The sequence below is a fragment of the Salmo trutta genome, chromosome 8, assembly GCF_901001165.1.
Source record: "Salmo trutta chromosome 8, fSalTru1.1, whole genome shotgun sequence".
Taxonomy (NCBI): Eukaryota; Metazoa; Chordata; class Actinopteri; order Salmoniformes; family Salmonidae; genus Salmo; species Salmo trutta.
The window spans coordinates 1,511,681-1,530,774 of NC_042964.1; the positions used below are offsets into that span (position 1 = coordinate 1,511,681).

General features: G+C 39.9%; 1 protein-coding gene across 3 annotated transcripts in view; it reads right to left on the reverse strand.

Annotated features, from left to right (window-relative positions):
• Nucleotides 1–16,818: 16,818 nt before the first annotated feature.
• Nucleotides 16,819–19,094, reverse strand: part of txk (TXK tyrosine kinase) — a 25,648-nt gene continuing 23,372 nt past the window's right edge. For all 3 annotated transcript variants that reach the window (XM_029759686.1, XM_029759687.1, XM_029759685.1), the window contains exons 14-15: nucleotides 17,702–17,859; nucleotides 16,819–17,436 (exon numbers count right to left, since the gene is read on the reverse strand). In XM_029759686.1, coding sequence (XP_029615546.1) covers nucleotides 17,365–17,436; nucleotides 17,702–17,859 — 230 coding nt within the window. In that variant the 3' untranslated portion in view covers nucleotides 16,819–17,364. The remainder of the gene's footprint in view (nucleotides 17,437–17,701; nucleotides 17,860–19,094) is intronic.

Here is a 19,094-nt window from a genome sequence, read left to right on the forward strand (position 1 = left end):
ATCTCATATGTATATACTGTATATTATACCATCTATTGCACCTTGTCTATGCCGCTCAGCCAGCGCTCATCCATATACTTATATGTACATATTCTCATTCACGCCTTTTAGATTTGTGTGTATTAGGTAGTTGTTGAGGATTTGTTAGATTACTTGTTAGATATTACTGCACTGTTGGGAACTAGAAGCACAAGCATTTTGCTGCACTCACATTAACATCTGCTAACCATGTTTATGTAACCAATAAAATGTGATTTGATTTGAATATGTTAACGATGGGCATGTTTCTAGACTTGGCTCTTAAACGGTTGATATTGAAAATGTAAATAAAATGAAAATTGAAACAAATATCAACTATTTTCACGTCCTGACCATAGTAAGCTGTTATTTTCTATGGTAGAGTAGGTCAGGGAGTGACGGGGGTTTTCTAGTTTAGATTTTCTATGTTGTTATGTTCTAGTTTTGTATTTCTATGTTGGGTTTTGTTTGGGATGCTCTCCAATTAGAGGCAGCTGGTCATCGTTGTCTCTAATTGGAGATCATACTTAAGTAGGTGTTTTTCCCCACCTGGGTTTGTGGGAGATTGATTGTGAGTACGTGTATGTTGTAACTCTTCGTCAGGGTTTTTTTTTTTTTTTTCAGTTTATTTTGTATGTATTGCATAGTTTCACAGTTTAATAAAGGAAATGTGGAACGATGCACAAGCTGCTCTATGGGCCGCTCCTTCATCCTACGACAATCGTGACACATGAGAGGTCAGGGAAATCATCAGTCATCGTCACATTCCAAAGCAATACTTTCAATGGGTATTATCTATCTAAAGACACTTCCATGCAAAGGGTGGCTACTTTGAAGAATCTCAAATATAAAAAATATATTTTGATTTGTTTAACACTTTTTTTGGTTACTACATGATTCCATATGTGTTATTTCACTACCATTCTACAATGTATTAATAAAGAAACTCTGGAAGGAGTAGGTCTGCCCAAACTTTTGACTGGTACTGTACCCCCTCTCCTCCCCTCACCCCTCTCCTCCTCACCCCCTCTCATCCCCTTTCATCCCCTCCTCTTCTCCCCTCACCCCCTCCTCTCCTCCTTAATTACACAGTAGTTGTGGTTCCATGGTGCAACAATCTAGAATCCTCTCTGAAACACCTGAAACAAAAAAACACTAGACACAGTTAAAACCTGAGACACACTTACCACAGACCTGAGACACACCTACCACAGCTGAGACAGAGGTAGACAGAGGTAGACCAGCTAAATGACCTGAGTCACCACTTACAACTGATGAAAGTAAGCTAAATAAGCAAATACTGTCTGAGTCTGTAGGTATGGGGAAAACCCACCCACATCTCCTCTCTAATAGACAGAACCACTGTCCTCCCTCTCCTCCCTCTCTCCTCTCCTCCCTCTCTCCCTCTCTCCTCCCTCTCTCATAGACAGAACCACTGTCCTCTCCTCCCTCCTCTCCTCCCTCTCTCCTCTCCTCCCCTACCCACATCTCCTCTCTTATAGACAGAACCACTGTCCTCTCTCTTTCTTCTCCCTCTCTTCTTCTCTCTCTCTCTCCAGCCATGTGTTCCAGCTTAGCATCACCTCCTCTTTCTGTCTGTTTGTTCCTCTTCCTCCTCCTCAGAGTAACCTTCATCACATCAACAGGAACAGGTCAGTACAACACTAACTATTAATATCGACTGTATTTAAAGCTCAACTTATACACTTTATACACTAACTAAACCTTTAACTCAGTTAGACTGTCACTTTATTTACTAACTAAACCTTTAACTCAGTTAGACTGTCCCTTTATTTACTAACTAAACCTTTAACTCAGTTAGACTGTCCCTTTATTTACTAACTAAACCTTTAACTCACTGTTAAACTGTCCCTTTATTTACTAACTAAACCTTTAACTCAGTTAAACTGTCACTTTATTTACTAACTAAACCTTTAACTCACATACGTCTCACATTGAGCAGCGTTACACGCAATGTGAATAGTCAGATTAATATAATACTGTAGTTTGATTTAAACGCTTACACGCATTGCAAGAAGAATGGTTTCCCTAATAATCCTATTTTACATGGACACACATCTATAATCGGGCTACTGGTGAGACTTTGATAAATGCAGGAAACTGCCTCTGAAAATAAACGTTCCACCCCACAGTGATCATGCTGTGTTTGGGAATCCCATGTGGTTCTGAGTTCGGACATATAAAGTTTGTATGTGAGAACTATTTCTCAGATCTGTACTTTCAGTTGTTTTCGGAAACTCACTTATCTCGTGTATGTGAGGGAGGCTGCTGGTACAGATCAAATACACCGCTGGACCGCTGATGAAGCTGTTTACGTGTCCTAATAATTAGAAAGACGGACCAGAAAACGAGGTGTTTTTAATCGGCGTTTTCTTTACTTCGATTATGACCTCGTGCTGATTTAAGATGAGAAGAGTAAAGGTGTTTACATTCATTAATTAATTAATTTATTTCACCTTTATTTAACCAGGTAGGCTAGTAGAGAACAAGTCCTTTATTTACAGCTGTGACCTGGCCAAGATAAAGCAAAGCAGTTCAATACATACAACAACACAGAGTTACACATGGAGTAAAACAAACATACAGTCAATAACACAGTAGAAAAATAAGTCTATATACAATGTGAGCAAATGACTAATGCCATACTCAACCTAATGTCAAAATCAGTCTAGGATGTAATTATTCGTGTGCATGTAAACATACTCATTCACATCAATTAATCATTTTGCGAGAAAAGTTTGAGGTGTGCAGGCTTATCTGAAATCTGAACCGGAACCCTAAACACAGGCTAGCCTAAATCCCTCTGGCCTAAATCCCTCTGGCCTAAATCCCTCTAGCCTAAATCCCTCTAGCCTAAATCCATCTAGTCTAAATCCCTCTGGTCTAAATCCCTCTGGTCTAAATCCCTCTGGCCTAAATCTCTCTAGCCTAAATCCCTCTAGCCTAAATCCCTCTGGCCTAAATCCCTCTAGCCTAAATCCCTCTGGCCTAAATCCCTCTAGCCTAAATCCCTCTGGCCTAAATCCCTCTAGCCTAAATCCCTCTGGCCTAAATCCCTCTAGTCTAAATCCCTCTAGCCTAAATCCCTCTAGCCTAAATCCCTCTAGCCTACATCTTTCTGGCCTAAATCTCTCTGGCCTACCTCTCTCTGGCCTAAATCTCTCTAGCCTAAATCTCTCTGGCCTAAATCCCTCTAGCCTAAATCTTTCTGGCCTAAATCTCTCTGGCCTAAATCTCTCTAGCCTAAATCTCTCTGGCCTAAATCTCTCTGGCCTAAATCTCTCTGGCCTAAATTCCACAGGACTAAATCCCTCTAGCCTAAATCCATCTAGTCTAAATCCCTCTGGTCTAAATCCCTCTAGTCTAAATCCCTCTAGTCTAAATCCCTCTAGCCTAAATCCCTCTGGCCTAAATCCCTCTAGCCTAAATCCCTCTAGACAGTCTGGCAGAGAGTTATTAGTTACTGAGTGTTAATAATGTATGAAGCTTAAAGATCCAATGCAAATGTTTTTTTTTATATCAATATCAAATCATTTCTGGGCAATAATTAAGTACCTTACTGCAACAGTTTTCCATTAAAATTGTCAAAAAGAAACAAAAATAGCTTTTTTAGCAAAAAACTCTCAAGCAAGAATTTAGCTAAGACTGTCTGGGAGTGGTCTGAGTGGGGAGGGGGAAACTGAAAACGATCTGTTATTGGCCGAGAGGTTTGGAACTCTGTTATTGGCCGAGAGGTTTGGAACTCTGTTATTGGCCGAGAGGTTTGGAACTCTGTTATTGGCAGAGAGGTTTGGAACTCTGTTATTGGCCGAGAGGTTTGGAACTCTGTTATTGGCAGAGAGGTTTGGAACTCTGTTATTGGCCTATTAACTAATTGACCACCTGGTGGTCAAGCCAAAACTCCACCCATGCAAAACCTGCTGATTAGAAAGTCCTGTGTAGATTGTATTTTCAACCTTCAACTATCAGAATTTTAAAAAAAAATGCTTTTACAGAGATAGTTTCATTAGCTTTTGTACAATATGATACACAATATAGTAAAAACAGATTGTCGACTGCAATGGGCCTTTAACTTCTATGGGCTAGGTGGGACGCTAGCGCGGATCTTCAGCACTACGGATTGAATCCAGTCCTTAGTGTTTGAGTTGTGTCGAGGTGAATAGTTGCACCATTTAACCTGTCTGGGAACCTGGGACGCTTGCGTCCCACCCTAGTCAACAGCCAGTGGAATTGCGTGAAATACAAATACCTCAAAAATGCTATAACTTCAATTTCTCAAACATATGACTATTTTACACCATTGTAAAGACAAGACTCTCGTTAATCTAACCACATTGTCCGATTTCAAAAAGGCTTTACAGTGAAAGCAAAACATTAGATTATGTCAGGAGAGTACCCTGCCAAAAATAATCACACAGCCATTTTCAAAGCAAGCATATATGTCACAAAAACCAAAACCGCAGCAATAACCTTTGATGATCTTCATCAGATGACACTCCTAGGACATTATGTTATACAATACATGCATGTTTTGTTCAATCAAGTTCATATTTATATCAAAAAACAGCTTTTTACATTAGCATGTGATGTTCAGAACTAGCATATCCACCGAAAACTTCCGGTGAATTTACTAAATTACTCACGATTAACGTTCACAAAATACATAACAATTATTTTAAGAATTATAGATACAGAACTCCTTTATGCAATCGCGGTGTCAGATTTTAAAATAGCTTTCGGCGAAAGCACATTTTGCAATATTCTGAGTACATAACTCGGCCATCACGGCTAGCTATTTGACACCCACCAAGTTTGGGACAACCTAAACTCAGAATTACTATTAGAAAAATCGGATTACCTTTGCTGTTCTTCGTCAGAATGCACTCCCAGGACTTCTACTTAAACAACAAATGTTGTTTTGTTTCCAAATAATCCATAGTTATATTCAAATAGCTCCGTTTTGTTCGTGCGTTCAGGTCACTATCCAAAGGGTGACGCGCGAGCGCATTTCGTGACAAAAAAATTCAAAATATTCCATTACTGTATTTAGAAGCATGTCAAACGCTGTTTAAAATCAATTTTTATGCTATTTTTCTCGTAAAATAGCGATAATATTCCAACTGGGCAACGTTGTATTCATACAAAGGCTGAAAGAAAAAAAATGGGGTAGTCTCGTGGACGCGCATCTCAGTGTCATTGTCCCCAGGCTGACCACTCACAAATTCTGCTGCTGTTCTTTGCCCAGAGACAGCAGACACCCCATTCCACTTTCTGGCACCTTCTGAGAGCCAATGGAAGTCTTAGAAAGTATCACGTTACAGCACAGATGCTGTAATGTCGATAGAGATGTAACAGAAGGACAACAAATTGTCAGACAGGGCACTTCCTGTATGGAATCTTCTCAGGTTTTTGCCTGCCATATGAGTTCTGTTATACTCAAGGACACCATTCAAACAGTTTTAGAAACTTTAGAGTGTTTTCTATCCAAATCTACTAATTATATGCATATTCTAGTTTCTGGGCAGGAGTAGTAACCAGATTAAATCAGGTAAGTTTTTTATCCGGCCGTGCAAATACTGCCCCCTAGCCCCAACAGGTTTTAACACTGATGCCAAGTTGAACATTTCTTTTCTGATGAAATATGTATGTCTGGGATGAGATCACTTCAGAAGAACAACCACAGCTACTGTTAATCTGTGTGGAACAGGGTTTACCTTGGCAGTGTTTTAGAGGTGGGATACAGACTGAAAGTGCTATGCCATTTCAGTCATATCAATGTTTTTGGACAAACAACATATGACTTTTACACTTTCCAGTGTTATTGTTAAATAGTAGTGTTATTGTTAAATTATAGTTTTATTGTTAATTGATAGTGCTATTGTTAAATGTGTGTTTTAAATGTTTGTGTTATGCACTGAAGATGCACGCTGTAGCGCAATCAAAATTCAGAGGCAAAGTTCCCGCGTTTGTGGATACTGCATTCACGGTAACCGCTGCGTATGTCGACTCAATTGGAAATTACTTTTACATTTGAATCGCGCTACAGCGCGGATCTTCAGCACTACGGATTGAATCCAGTCCTTAGTGTTTGAGTTGTGTCGAGGTGAATAGTTGCACCATTTAACCTGTCTGGGAACCTGGGACGCTTGCGTCCCACCCTAGTCAACAGCCAGTGGAATCGCGTGAAATACAAATACCTCATAAATGCTATAACTTAAATTTCTCAAACATATGACTATTTTACACCATTTTATAGATACACCTCTCCTGAATTGAACCACGTTGTCCGATTTCAAAAAGGCTTTACAGCAAAAGCAAAACATTAGATTATGTTAGGAGAGTACCCTGCCAAAAAAAATCACACTGCCATTTTCAAAGCAACTAGCATGCATCACAAATACCCAAAACACAGCTAAATGCAGCACTAACCTTTGACAATCTTCATTAGATGACACTCCTAGGACATCATGTTACACAATACATGCATTTGTTGTTCGATAAAGTTCATATTTATATATAAAAACAGCATTTTACATCGGCGCATGACGTTTAGAAAATATTTTCCCTCAAATGCTTCCTGTGAATCAGTTCTACAATTTACAAAATTACTATTCGAACACATTGTTAAAATGTAATATTGTCATTCAAAGAATTATAGATTAACATCTCGTGAATGCAACCGCATTGCCAGATTTAAAAATAACTTTACTGGGAAATCACACTTTACAATAAACGAGGTGGTATGCTCAGAAAAATAGGCTAGGCGATACAGGTTAGCGCCATCTTGGAACCATCTAAAATCAAATATACTATTGTAAATATTCCCTTACCTTTGATTATCTTCATCAGAAGGCACTTCCAGGAATCCCAGGTCCACAACAAATGTAGTTTTGTTCGAAAAAGGGAATAATTTATGTCCCAATAGCTCCTTCTTGTTAGCGCGTTCCGAAGGCTACTCATAATGTACTGAAGCGCGCTGGACTTCTCATCACGAATGTGCAAAAAATATATATTTACGTTCGTTCAAACATGTCAAACGTTGTATAACATAAATCTTTAGGGCCTTTTTCAACCAGAGCTTCAATAATATTCAAGGGGGACGATTACATTGTCTTACTAAACATTTCGGAAGATGAGGCTACCCATGGGCGCCCGCGTCATAGTAGTAATGGCCCTCCCCCTGTGACCAACTTTCCAGGCCTCTCTTTGGGTCAGTTTCTACCATAGAAGACTCAAACCACTTTGTAAAGACTGTTGACATCTAGTGGAAGCCTTAGGAAGTGTTTCTCATAGGCAAAGTGTTGAAGGTGATTCCACAAATCAGATTTTCACTTCCTGCATGGAATCTTCTCAGATTTTGGCCTGCCATATGAGTTCTGTTATACTCACAGACACCATTCAAACAGTTTTAGAAACTTTAGAGTGTTTTCTATCCAAATCTACTAATTATATGCATATTCTAGTTACTGGGCAGGAGTAGTAACTAGATTAAATCGGGTACGTTTTTTATCCGGCCGTGCAAATACTGCCCCCTATCCCCAACAGGTTTTAATCTGAACACTGACCTCTCCCTCTAGATCAGACAGACCCTGACCCTGGGCTGACCTTTGACTCCTGGCTGACACGGTTCCAGGTCGTACAGCTAGACGGGTCACCGGTGTACCCCCCCTGTGGAAGAATCATACCCACACCATCACCACCACCACCACCACCATCACCACCACCGACTCCAACGGTCAAAACTTCCACAACAACTAAACCTTACTGGGTGGTTGACATAGATGGGTCACCTGTGAACCATTACCCCCCCCTGCAGGGTCATACCGGTGGAGCGACAACAGCCGGACCAACACCCGGACCAACACCTGACCACAAGACCACCGCCATCACAAGAAACGGTCAAAGCTAAAACCACAACCAGAACGACAGCTCCAACCACAACTACGACTGTGAACAGGAAAGACAACGTTAAACAACCGCTATTCGCCAAAACAGTTGGTCACCCCCCCAACCGCCGTTACCCAAAGTTGAACTTCCCCCTCCATCTGGCCAATAGCAGGCCAGCTCTGTCCAGCTACAATTTGCTCAGTTGCTTCAGACTTCCTGCTCATTGGCGGCTTCCTGGACACAGACTGCTCTCTAAGCCATTAGGAAGGCTCCCTCGCAAACACAGCGGGACAAATAGCATGGCGTGGACCAATAGCAAGAGGAACAGAGACTTGGTGTCGTTACTGAAGAGGAGCAACAGACAGTCTGTCCTTCTGTCAGTCCTGAGGAGAGGACAGACTGACAGACAGAACATTGTAGGCTCCTCTTCTGAAGAGAGGGGCTATAGAAATAGAATGAATAGAACAGGCTTGGAACCTCTAACCCTGGTCATATGACTGGTGAATAGAATGAATAGAACAGGCTGGGAACCTCTAACCCTGGTAATATGACTGGTAAACTCATGTGTACAATTGCAATGGCTGCCTGGTATTGCGATGCAATAATTTCCATGGTAATGTAGAATGTTCATTCAAATGATGCTGATTGTGGCTCATGCAATGGAATTTATATTTTGTAATGTCAGTTGTTGATTTAACAAATCACAGCAAAGTTTGATGGGTACACTTCCTGCTTTTACTTCCTGCTTTGCTCCTGTGGGTTCACTTGCAAAGGACGCCAGTCCACCCATTACGCAGGCATAGACTTGAATGAGGACCCACATTCCATTCATTTTAATTCTATGTTATGGACAACCAGTTTATTGGACGCTGGACAGATTCAGAGACGGATTCATTGTCTGTCTCATTTACAAAACACATTTGCTGGACAGATAATATTCTAATATAATAAGTATTATTATTACTAATCATACGTGAGGTATAACAGTGTTAACTGTTATATAAAATGTCTAAAATAAATCTATCATAAAATACACTGCTACAATTCACTTCCTGTAGTAGTTGAGCTAAAACATAAGTGATGACAGTAATCAATGATACAATATAATAAGTGATGACATTATATTGTATAATTGATTGCTAAGTGATGCAACTATATTGCATCATTCAAATTGTAAATGTGATTTTTAATACATTTACAAAAAAAATCTAAAAACCTCTTTTTGCTTTGTCCTTATGGGGTATTGTGATGTCATTATGGGGTATTGTGATGTCATTATGGGGTACTGTGATGTCATTATGGGGTACTGTGATGTCATTATGGGGTATTGTGATGTCATTATGGGGTATTGTGATGTCATTATGGGGTATTGTGATGTCATTATGGGGTATTGTGATGAAATTTTCGGGTATTGTGATGTCATTGTGGGGTATTGTGATGTCGTTATGGGGTATTGTGATGTCGTTATGGGGTATTTTGATGTCATTATGGGGTATTGTGATGTCATTGTGGGGTATTGTGATGTCATTGTGGGGTATTGTGATGTCGTTATGGGGTATTGTGATGTCGTTATGGGGTATTGTGATGTCATTATGGGGTATTGTGTGTAGAAAAAAAATATAAATTCTAGAATAAGGCTGTAATGTAACAAAATGTGGGAAAGTCAAGGGGTCTGAATACTTTCCAAATGCACAGTATATATAGAGAAAATATGTATTTCCTAATATTTCTATATTTCTTAATTCCATCCTTTTACTTTTTAGATTTGTGTGTATTGTTGTGAATTGTTAGATATTACTGCACTGTTGGAGCCTGGAACACAAGCATTTAGCTAGACCCGCAATAACATCTGCTAAATACAGTATGTGCACGCGACCAATAAATGTTGATTTGATTTGAATATCCTCTCTTATAGAGTTCTTAGAAACATCTATCTTCCCATTACATTATAAATAATTTGATTCTATACGCAAAGCAATACCTTCAGAACTTACTCAATTAATGAAATCTCATTTGTGTTTTGGAGAACATGTCAAGATAGATGGTTATGTTAGAAGGTTGCCCCCTGCTGGGTAAGAAATGTAATAATGCATTCTTAATTAATTAAGGGAACTTTATCTCCAACAACAAGCTCTCTCTCCCAGATGGAAATTCTCTGTAACACACACACATATATACATATATATATATATATATATATATATTATATATGATATTGAATGGAAGAAAGCTTGGTTGCTCCCTGCCACATTTTGTAAATCAAATAAAGTAAATAAATTCACTTCAACATCTTGCACAAAATATACCCTCGTAATAACTTGTCTGGACTTCGAGGACATGACGCCTTTTCGGTGATAAAGAAGAGGACACTATTATACATATTATTATGTGACTCTGTGAAGTTATTTTGGAAGGAGTTAAGTAATTAAATGTTTAACTTAATTAATAATTTACAATGAAAGATGTAATTTGTTATTATTCAAATGAAAACAAAGCTACTTGAGTTAGTTGTTAATTTCTTCATGCTCTCTTGTCAATTTTACACAAACTAATGTCTGAAATCTGTCGCCAAATGCAATATATTTTTTTACTTGAAATCAAATATTAGTCAATAACAACAACAACCAAAAAATGTATTCTTACAACTCTATCATAGGTTTATACAATTGTAACCCCTGACATTTTTCTGTTTATTTTACTAGAGGTACTTTTTAACTTTTAAAACTGTTGTCACTGGCAATTCATGTGCAGTGATTTGCATTTGTTGTGTTTTGTTTATTCGCATTACTTTAATGTTATTTCATGTTTCTTATTAAGAAGAGAATATACTTCTAGTGATGTCCTATGTTTATTTATATTGTAATTATAAATGTTACCAAATGTTCTGAGAACCAGGAGGATTCCGGTCTCAGCTGAACCGGCGGACAACCGCTGCGTTCACCACCTGCCGGTTTGTTGACCGATTTAGCCGACTAAATGTTCTGTACAAAAGACTTTCACATCCTTATCAGATCGATATCATTCTAATCGATCAACGTAAAAGCCGCGTGGGACAAGCCCAGATGATTTCCAGTCCAATTGATCCTGGGTAAAGACCCGACGGTAACGAAATAACGGCAGTCTGCTCTTCTAGACCAGCAGAGGGACAATGTGAACGATTAAGGTTTTTGAGGAAAAGTTCATTGTTGTGTAATTCTTTATCATAAGAAAAATAAATCTGATACTCCTAAACTTCTATTCAATATTGCATTTAACTCTATTCTACTCAAAATGCAGTTGGTTTGGTAATATTATGAATCAGACCCACTGGCTAAATGAAACCGGTAGAAGTTATTAAAGCATAAGACGGTAAGGTTTTAGCCCTGGTGCCAGTCTGTTTCTGTTCTCAGCACAAACTCCTTGTGGAAAATTGGTCGAATCAAAGTTTGTTCCCATGTAATTTCAACCAACAAAAATCAACGTGATGACGTTGAATCAACGAGGAAAAACTTAAGTCTTTTAGTCATTTTTTTCTCCCACCCAACTTTGAACCTAAATCCAAAAACATGATGACTTTTTATTGTTGAATTCACCGTTAGTTGACGACTCAACCAAATGTAAATGAAAACTAGACGTTGAACTGACGTCTGTGCCCGGCGGGAATGGAAGTAGGTCGTTACTGGAGACGGTGTGAAGGTAATAGACTCAACGAAACGACATTACGACGAGCAGCAGCACCGCAGATATTATGATGAGAGAGATGCAACACTCACTCTCACAACATGGTAGCCAGGGGACTAAACCAGGAGAGAAGTTGAGCCTCACACTTCAACACTCTCTCTGTCAGCTGTTGTGGAAACCCACTATTCTGTTTACTATCTGTGTCACATAGCTGAGTCTACCTTTTAAGGTGTACTATAACAAACTAATAGCTGATTAGTGGTATGCAAGTAAGGCATTTCGTTGTACGATATCTACCATGTATATCTGTACATACAACTAATACAACTCAAAGTTGCACTATGCAGAAATTGCTCAATCATTTCCTGATTGCTTAAACTCTAATAGTTAATTTCAGTTTATGTGACAAAATTAATCTAGTATAGTGTAGAGTCATTGTACCATCTACATTTCTGTGAAATATATTTTCAATAACAAAAAATATTATTTTCAGCTGTTTGAAACTGGTGTCGGAACTAGAAGCACAAGCATTTCGCTACACTCGCAATAACACCTGCTAACCATGTGACCAATAACATCTGCTAACCATGTGACCAATAACATCTGCTAACCATGTGACCAATAACATCTGCTAACCATGTGACCAATAACATCTGCTAACCATGTGACCAATAACATCTGCTAACCATGTGACCAATAACATCTGCTGACCATGTGACCAATAACATCTGCTAACCATGTGACCAATAACATCTGCTAACCATGTGACCAATAACATCTGCTGACCATGTGACCAATAACATCTGCTGACCATGTGACCAATAACATCTGCTAACCATGTGACCAATAACATCTGCTAACCATGTGACCAATATCATCTGCTAACCATGTGACCAATAACATCTGCTAACCATGTGACCAATAAAATCTGCTAACCATGTGACCAATCACATCTACTAACCATGTGACCAATAACATCTGTTAACCATGTGACCAATAACACCTGCTAACCATGTGACCAATAACATCTGCTAACCATGTGACCAATAACATCTGCTAACCATGTGACCAATAACATCTGCTAACCATGTGACTAATAACATCTGCTAACCATGTGACCAATAACATCTGCTAACCATGTGACCATGTGACCAATAACATCTGCTAACCATGTGACCAATAACATCTGCTAACCATGTGACCAATAACATCTGCTGACCATGTGACCATGTGACCAATAACATCTGCTAACCATGTAACCATGTGACCAATAACATCTGCTAACCATGTGACCATGTGACCAAGAACATCTGCTAACCATGTGACCAATAACATATGCTAACCATGTGACCAATAACATCTGCTAACCATGTGACCATGTGACCAATCACACCTGCTAACCATGTGACCAATAACATCTGCTAACCATGTGACCAATAACATCTGCTAACCATGTGACCAATAACACCTGCTAACCATGTGACCAATAACATCTGCTAACCATGTGACCAATCACATCTACTAACCATGTGACCAATAACATCTGTTAACCATGTGACCAATAACACCTGCTAACCATGTGACCAATAAAATCTGCTAACCATGTGACCAATAACATCTGCTAACCATGTGACCAATACATCTTACATGTGACCAATAACATCTGCTAACCATGTGACCAACAACATCTGCTAACCATGTGACCAATAACATCTGCTAACCATGTGACCATGTGACCAATAACATCTGCTAACCATGTGACCAATAACATCTGCTAACCATGTGACCAATAACATCTGCTAACCATGTGACCAATAACATCTGCTGACCATGTGACCATGTGACCAATAACATCTGCTAACCATGTGACCATGTGACCAATAACATCTGCTAACCATGTGACCAATAACATCTGCTAACCATGTGACCATGTGACCAAGAACATCTGCTAACCATGTGACCAATAACATCTGCTAACCATGTGACCAATAACATCTGCTAACCATGTGACCATGTGACCAATCACACCTGCTAACCATGTGACCAATAACATCTGCTAACCATGTGACCATGTGACCAATAACATCTGCTAACCATGTGACCATGTGACCAAGAACATCTGCTAACCATGTGACCAATAACATCTGCTAACCATGTGACCAATAACATCTGCTAACCATGTGACCATGTGACCAATCACACCTGCTAACCATGTGACCAATAACATCTGCTAACCAGGTGACCAATAACATCTGCTAACCATGTGACCAATAACACCTGCTAACCATGTGACCAATAACATCTGCTAACCATGTGACCAATCACATCTACTAACCATGTGACCAATAACATCTGTTAACCATGTGACCAATAACACCTGCTAACCATGTGACCAATAAAATCTGCTAACCATGTGACCAATAACATCTTCTAACCATGTGACCAATAACATCTGCTAACCATGTGACCAATAACATCTGCTAACCATGTGACCAATAACATCTGCTAACCATGTGACCATGTGACCAATAACATCTGCTAACCATGTGACCAATAACATCTGCTAACCATGTGACCAATAACATCTGCTAACCATGTGACCAATAACATCTGCTGACCATGTGACCATGTGACCAATAACATCTGCTAACCATGTGACCATGTGACCAATAACATCTGCTAACCATGTGACCAATAACATCTGCTAACCATGTGACCATGTGACCAAGAACATCTGCTAACCATGTGACCAATAACATCTGCTAACCATGTGACCAATAACTTCTGCTAACCATGTGACCATGTGACCAATCACACCTGCTAACCATGTGACCAATAACATCTGCTAACCATGTGACCAATAACATCTGCTAACCATGTGACCAATAACATCTGCTAACCATGTGACCAATAACACCTGCTAACCATGTGACCAATAACATCTGCTAACCATGTGACCAATCACATCTACTAACCATGTGACCAATAACATCTGTTAACCATGTGACCAATAACACCTGCTAACCATGTGACCAATAACATCTGCTAACCATGTGACCAATAACATCTGCTAACCATGTGACCAATAACATCTGCTAACCATGTGACCAATAACATCTGCTAACCATGTGACCAATAACATCTGCTAACCATGTGACCATGTGACCAATAACATCTGCTAACCATGTGACCAATAACATCTGCTAACCATGTGACCAATAACATCTGCTAACCATGTGACCAATAACATCTGCTAACCATGTGACCAATAACATCTGCTAACCATGTGACCATGTGACCAATAACATCTGCTAACCATGTGACCAATAACATCTGCTAACCTTGTGACCAATAACATCTGCTAACCATGTGACCAATAACATCTGCTGACCATGTGACCATGTGACCAATAACATCTGCTAACCATGTGACCATGTGACCAATACATCTGCTAACCATGTGACCAATAACATCTGCTAACCATGTGACCATGTGACCAAGAACATCTGCTAACCATGTGACCAATAACATCTGCTAACCATGTGACTAATAACATCTGCTAACCATGTGACCATGTGACCAATCACACCTGCTAACCATGTGACCAATAACATCTGCTAACCATGTGACCAATAACATCTGCTAACCATGTGACCAATAACATCTGCTAACCATGTGACCATGTGACCAATAACATCTGCTAACCATGTGACCAATCACACCTGCTAACCATGTGACCAATAACATCTGCTAACCATGTGACCAATAACATCTGCTGACCATGTGACTATGTGACCAATAACATCTACTAACCATGTGATCAATAACATCTACTAACCATGTGACCAATAACATCTGCTGACCATGTGACCAATAACATATGCTAACCATGTGACCAATAACATCTGCTAACCATGTGACCAATAACATCTGCTAACCATGTGACCATTTGACCAATAACATCTGCTAACCATGTGACCAATCACACCTGCTAACCATGTGACTATGTGACCAATAACATCTGCTGACCGTGTGACCAATCACACCTTCTAACCATGTGACCAATAACACCTGCTAACCATGTGACCAATAACACCTGCTAACCATGTGACCAATAACACCTGCTAACCATGTGACCATGTGACCAATAACATCTGCTAACCATGTGACCAATAACATCTGCTAACCATGTGACCAATAACATCTGCTAACCATGTGACCAATAACATCTGCTGACCATGTGACCAATAACATCTGCTAATCATGTGTATGTTTGATTTAACTTGATTTGATGTACAAATCCGAAAGTCCCGTGTGGCTCAGTTGGTAGAGCATGGTGTTTGCAATGCCAGGGTTGTGGGTTTGATTCCCACGGGGGACCAGTACGCAGAAAAAAAAATGTATGAAATGTATACATTCACTACTGTAAGTCGCTCTGGATAAGAGCGTCTGCTAAATGACAAAAATGTAAAAGATGCAAGAAAAAAAAATTAACAATGGGAAGAAGCATAGAAGTAGCTCACACAGAACAGGTCTTAGACTTGCTTTCAAGTAGATTTGATAGATCTATTACTCACATTTCTATGTGAATTTGGTCGCGGTCGCCCAAAAAGTTACTGTATTGCCTCTTCTTTAAAGCTTGGTTGTTGCTGTAAGGACACCTGTTGGCATTATTGGTTTTAATAAGGTCTCTAGCAAATCCTTGTGGCGTTTCTGTCAAACTGCACAGTTAAAGAAAAATCCAAGCTATACTGCTGTACTTTCAGAAGTTGTTTTATTGAAAAAATATTGTAGAAAATATTATGTACATCGACAAACTAATTATATGAATATAAAACTTGTTTTTACCATGTCAAAAGTATTTATAAAATTGCAATTACATACACTGAATGGACAAAACATTAAGAACACCTTCCTAATATTGAGTTTTCTCCCCCTCTTGCCGTCAGAACAGCCTCAACTAGTCGGGACATGGACTCTACAAGGTGTTGAAAGCGTTCCACAGGGATGCTGGCCCATATTGACTCCAGGGATGCTGGCCCATGTTGACTCCAGGGATGCTGGCCCATATTGACTCCAGGGATGCTGGCCCATATTGACTCCAGGGATGCTGGCCCATATTGACTCCAATGCTTCCCCACAGTTGTGTCAAATTGGCTGGATGTCTTTTTGATACACACAGGAAATTGTTGAGGGTGAAAAACCCAAGCACCCCATTCAAAGACACTTACATTTTGGTCTTTGCCCATTCAGCCTCTGAATCCATGTCTCAATAGAGGCCCCACAGCGGAGGTGTCATAATACCCATAAAGCCTAGCGGTCGAACAAGGAAATGGTTCCATTCAGAGATTTTAGAAACGTATACACAAGAGGAATATATTGATCCAAGTCACCTTTGTCCGAGAGAGATTTACACAGTTATCAAAACGTCACGCCAGGGTAAACCTACACGAAACACAGTCCTTATTTTAAGTGTTTCTAAAATATAATAATAATATAAGATAAATGAATGTTGGAACCGTTTTCCTATTTGACCGCTAGGTTTTATGGGTATTATACTGTGGTACTCTATTGTCTCAAGGCTTTAAAAAAAAAATCTTTAACAAGTGACATCAATAAGGGATCATAGCTTTCACCTGGATTCACCTGGTCGGTCTGTCTATGTGATGGAAAAGACCAGGTGTTCTTAATGTTTTGTCCACTCAGTGTATGGTCATAGAGACGTGATTGTCTAGTCAGCCAGTAGTCTGATCCTCTTCATCGACGGTGTGTTTGTGTCTAGTCAGCCAGTTCAGCCAGTAGTCTGATGCTGTCCAGCAGCTCAGAGAAAGAAGGGCGGCCCTGTGGTCTCTGACAACGATCAAAACAATAAAACACATCATCTGTCAGTCCTCTCTATATCCTGAAGAAGGCTGACTCTGTAAGTCAACCTGCCCGCAGAGGTGTGTGTGTGTGTGTGTGTGTGTGTGTGTGTGTGTGTGTGTGTGTGTGTGTGTGTGTGTGTGTGTGTGTGTGTGTGTGTGTGTGTGTGTGTGTGTGTGTGTGTCGGTGTGTGTGTGTGTGTGTGTGTGTGTGTCGGTGTGTCGGTGTGTCGGTGTCGGTGTGTGTGTGTTACCTCGTGCCAGCACTGGTACATGAGTTGGTAGACATCGTTGGAAGCTTTGTGAGGTCGGTAGAGACGGTGACCCCTGGTAATCTCATCCACTACATCGACATTAGACCGCCCATCAAACGGCATCTTCCCCTCAGTGAACACCTCCCACATCAACACACCTGCAAACACACATCAGAACACACACAGAGAAATCAGAACACTCACAGAGAAATCAGAACACTCACAGAGAAATCAGAACACACTCACAGAGAAATCAGAACACACTCACAGAGAAATCAGAACACACACAGAGAAATCAGAACACTCACAGAGAAATCAGAACACACACAGAGAAATCAGAACACTCACAGAGAAATCAGAACACACTCACAGAGAAATCAGAATACTCACAGAGAAATCAGAACACTCACAGAGAAATCAGAACACTCAGAGAAATCAGAACACTCACAGAGTAATCAGAACACACACAGAGAAATCAGAACACACTCACAGAGAAATCAGAACACACTCACAGAGAAATCAGAACACACACAGAGAAATCAGAACACACTCACAGAGAAATCAGAACACTCACAGAGAAATCAGAACACACACAGAGAAATCAGAACACACACAGAGAAATCAGAACACACACAGAGAAATCAGAACACACTCACAGAGAAATCAGAACACTCACAGGGAAATCAGAACACTCACAGAGAAATCAGAACACTCACAGAGAAATCAGAACACACTCACAGAGAAATCAGAACACACTCACAGAGAAATCAGAACACACACAGAGAAATCAGAACACACACAGAGAAATCAGAACACACACAGAGAAATCAGAACACTCACAGAGAAATCAGAACACTCACAGAGAAATCAGAACACTCACAGAGAAATCAGAACACACACAGAGAAATCAGAACACACTCACAGAGAAATCAGAACACTCACAGAGAAATCAGAACACTCACAGAGAAATCAGAACACTCACAGAGAAATCGGAACACACACACAGAAATCAGAACACACACAGAGAAATCAGAACACACACAGAGAAATCAGAACACTCACAGAGAAATCAGAACACTCACAGAGAAATCAGAACACTCACAGAGAAATCAGAACACTCACAGAGAAATCAGAACACACACAGAGAAATGAGAACACACACAGAGAAATGAGAACACACACAGAGAAATCAGAACACTCACAGAGAAATCAGAACACTCACAGAGAAATCTGAACACTCACAGAGAAATCTGAACACACACAGAGAAATCAGAACACTCACAGAGAAATCAGAACACTCACAGAGAAATCAGAACACTCACAGAGAAATCAGAACACTCACAGAGAAATCAGAACACACACAGAGAAATCAGAACACTCACAGAGAAATCAG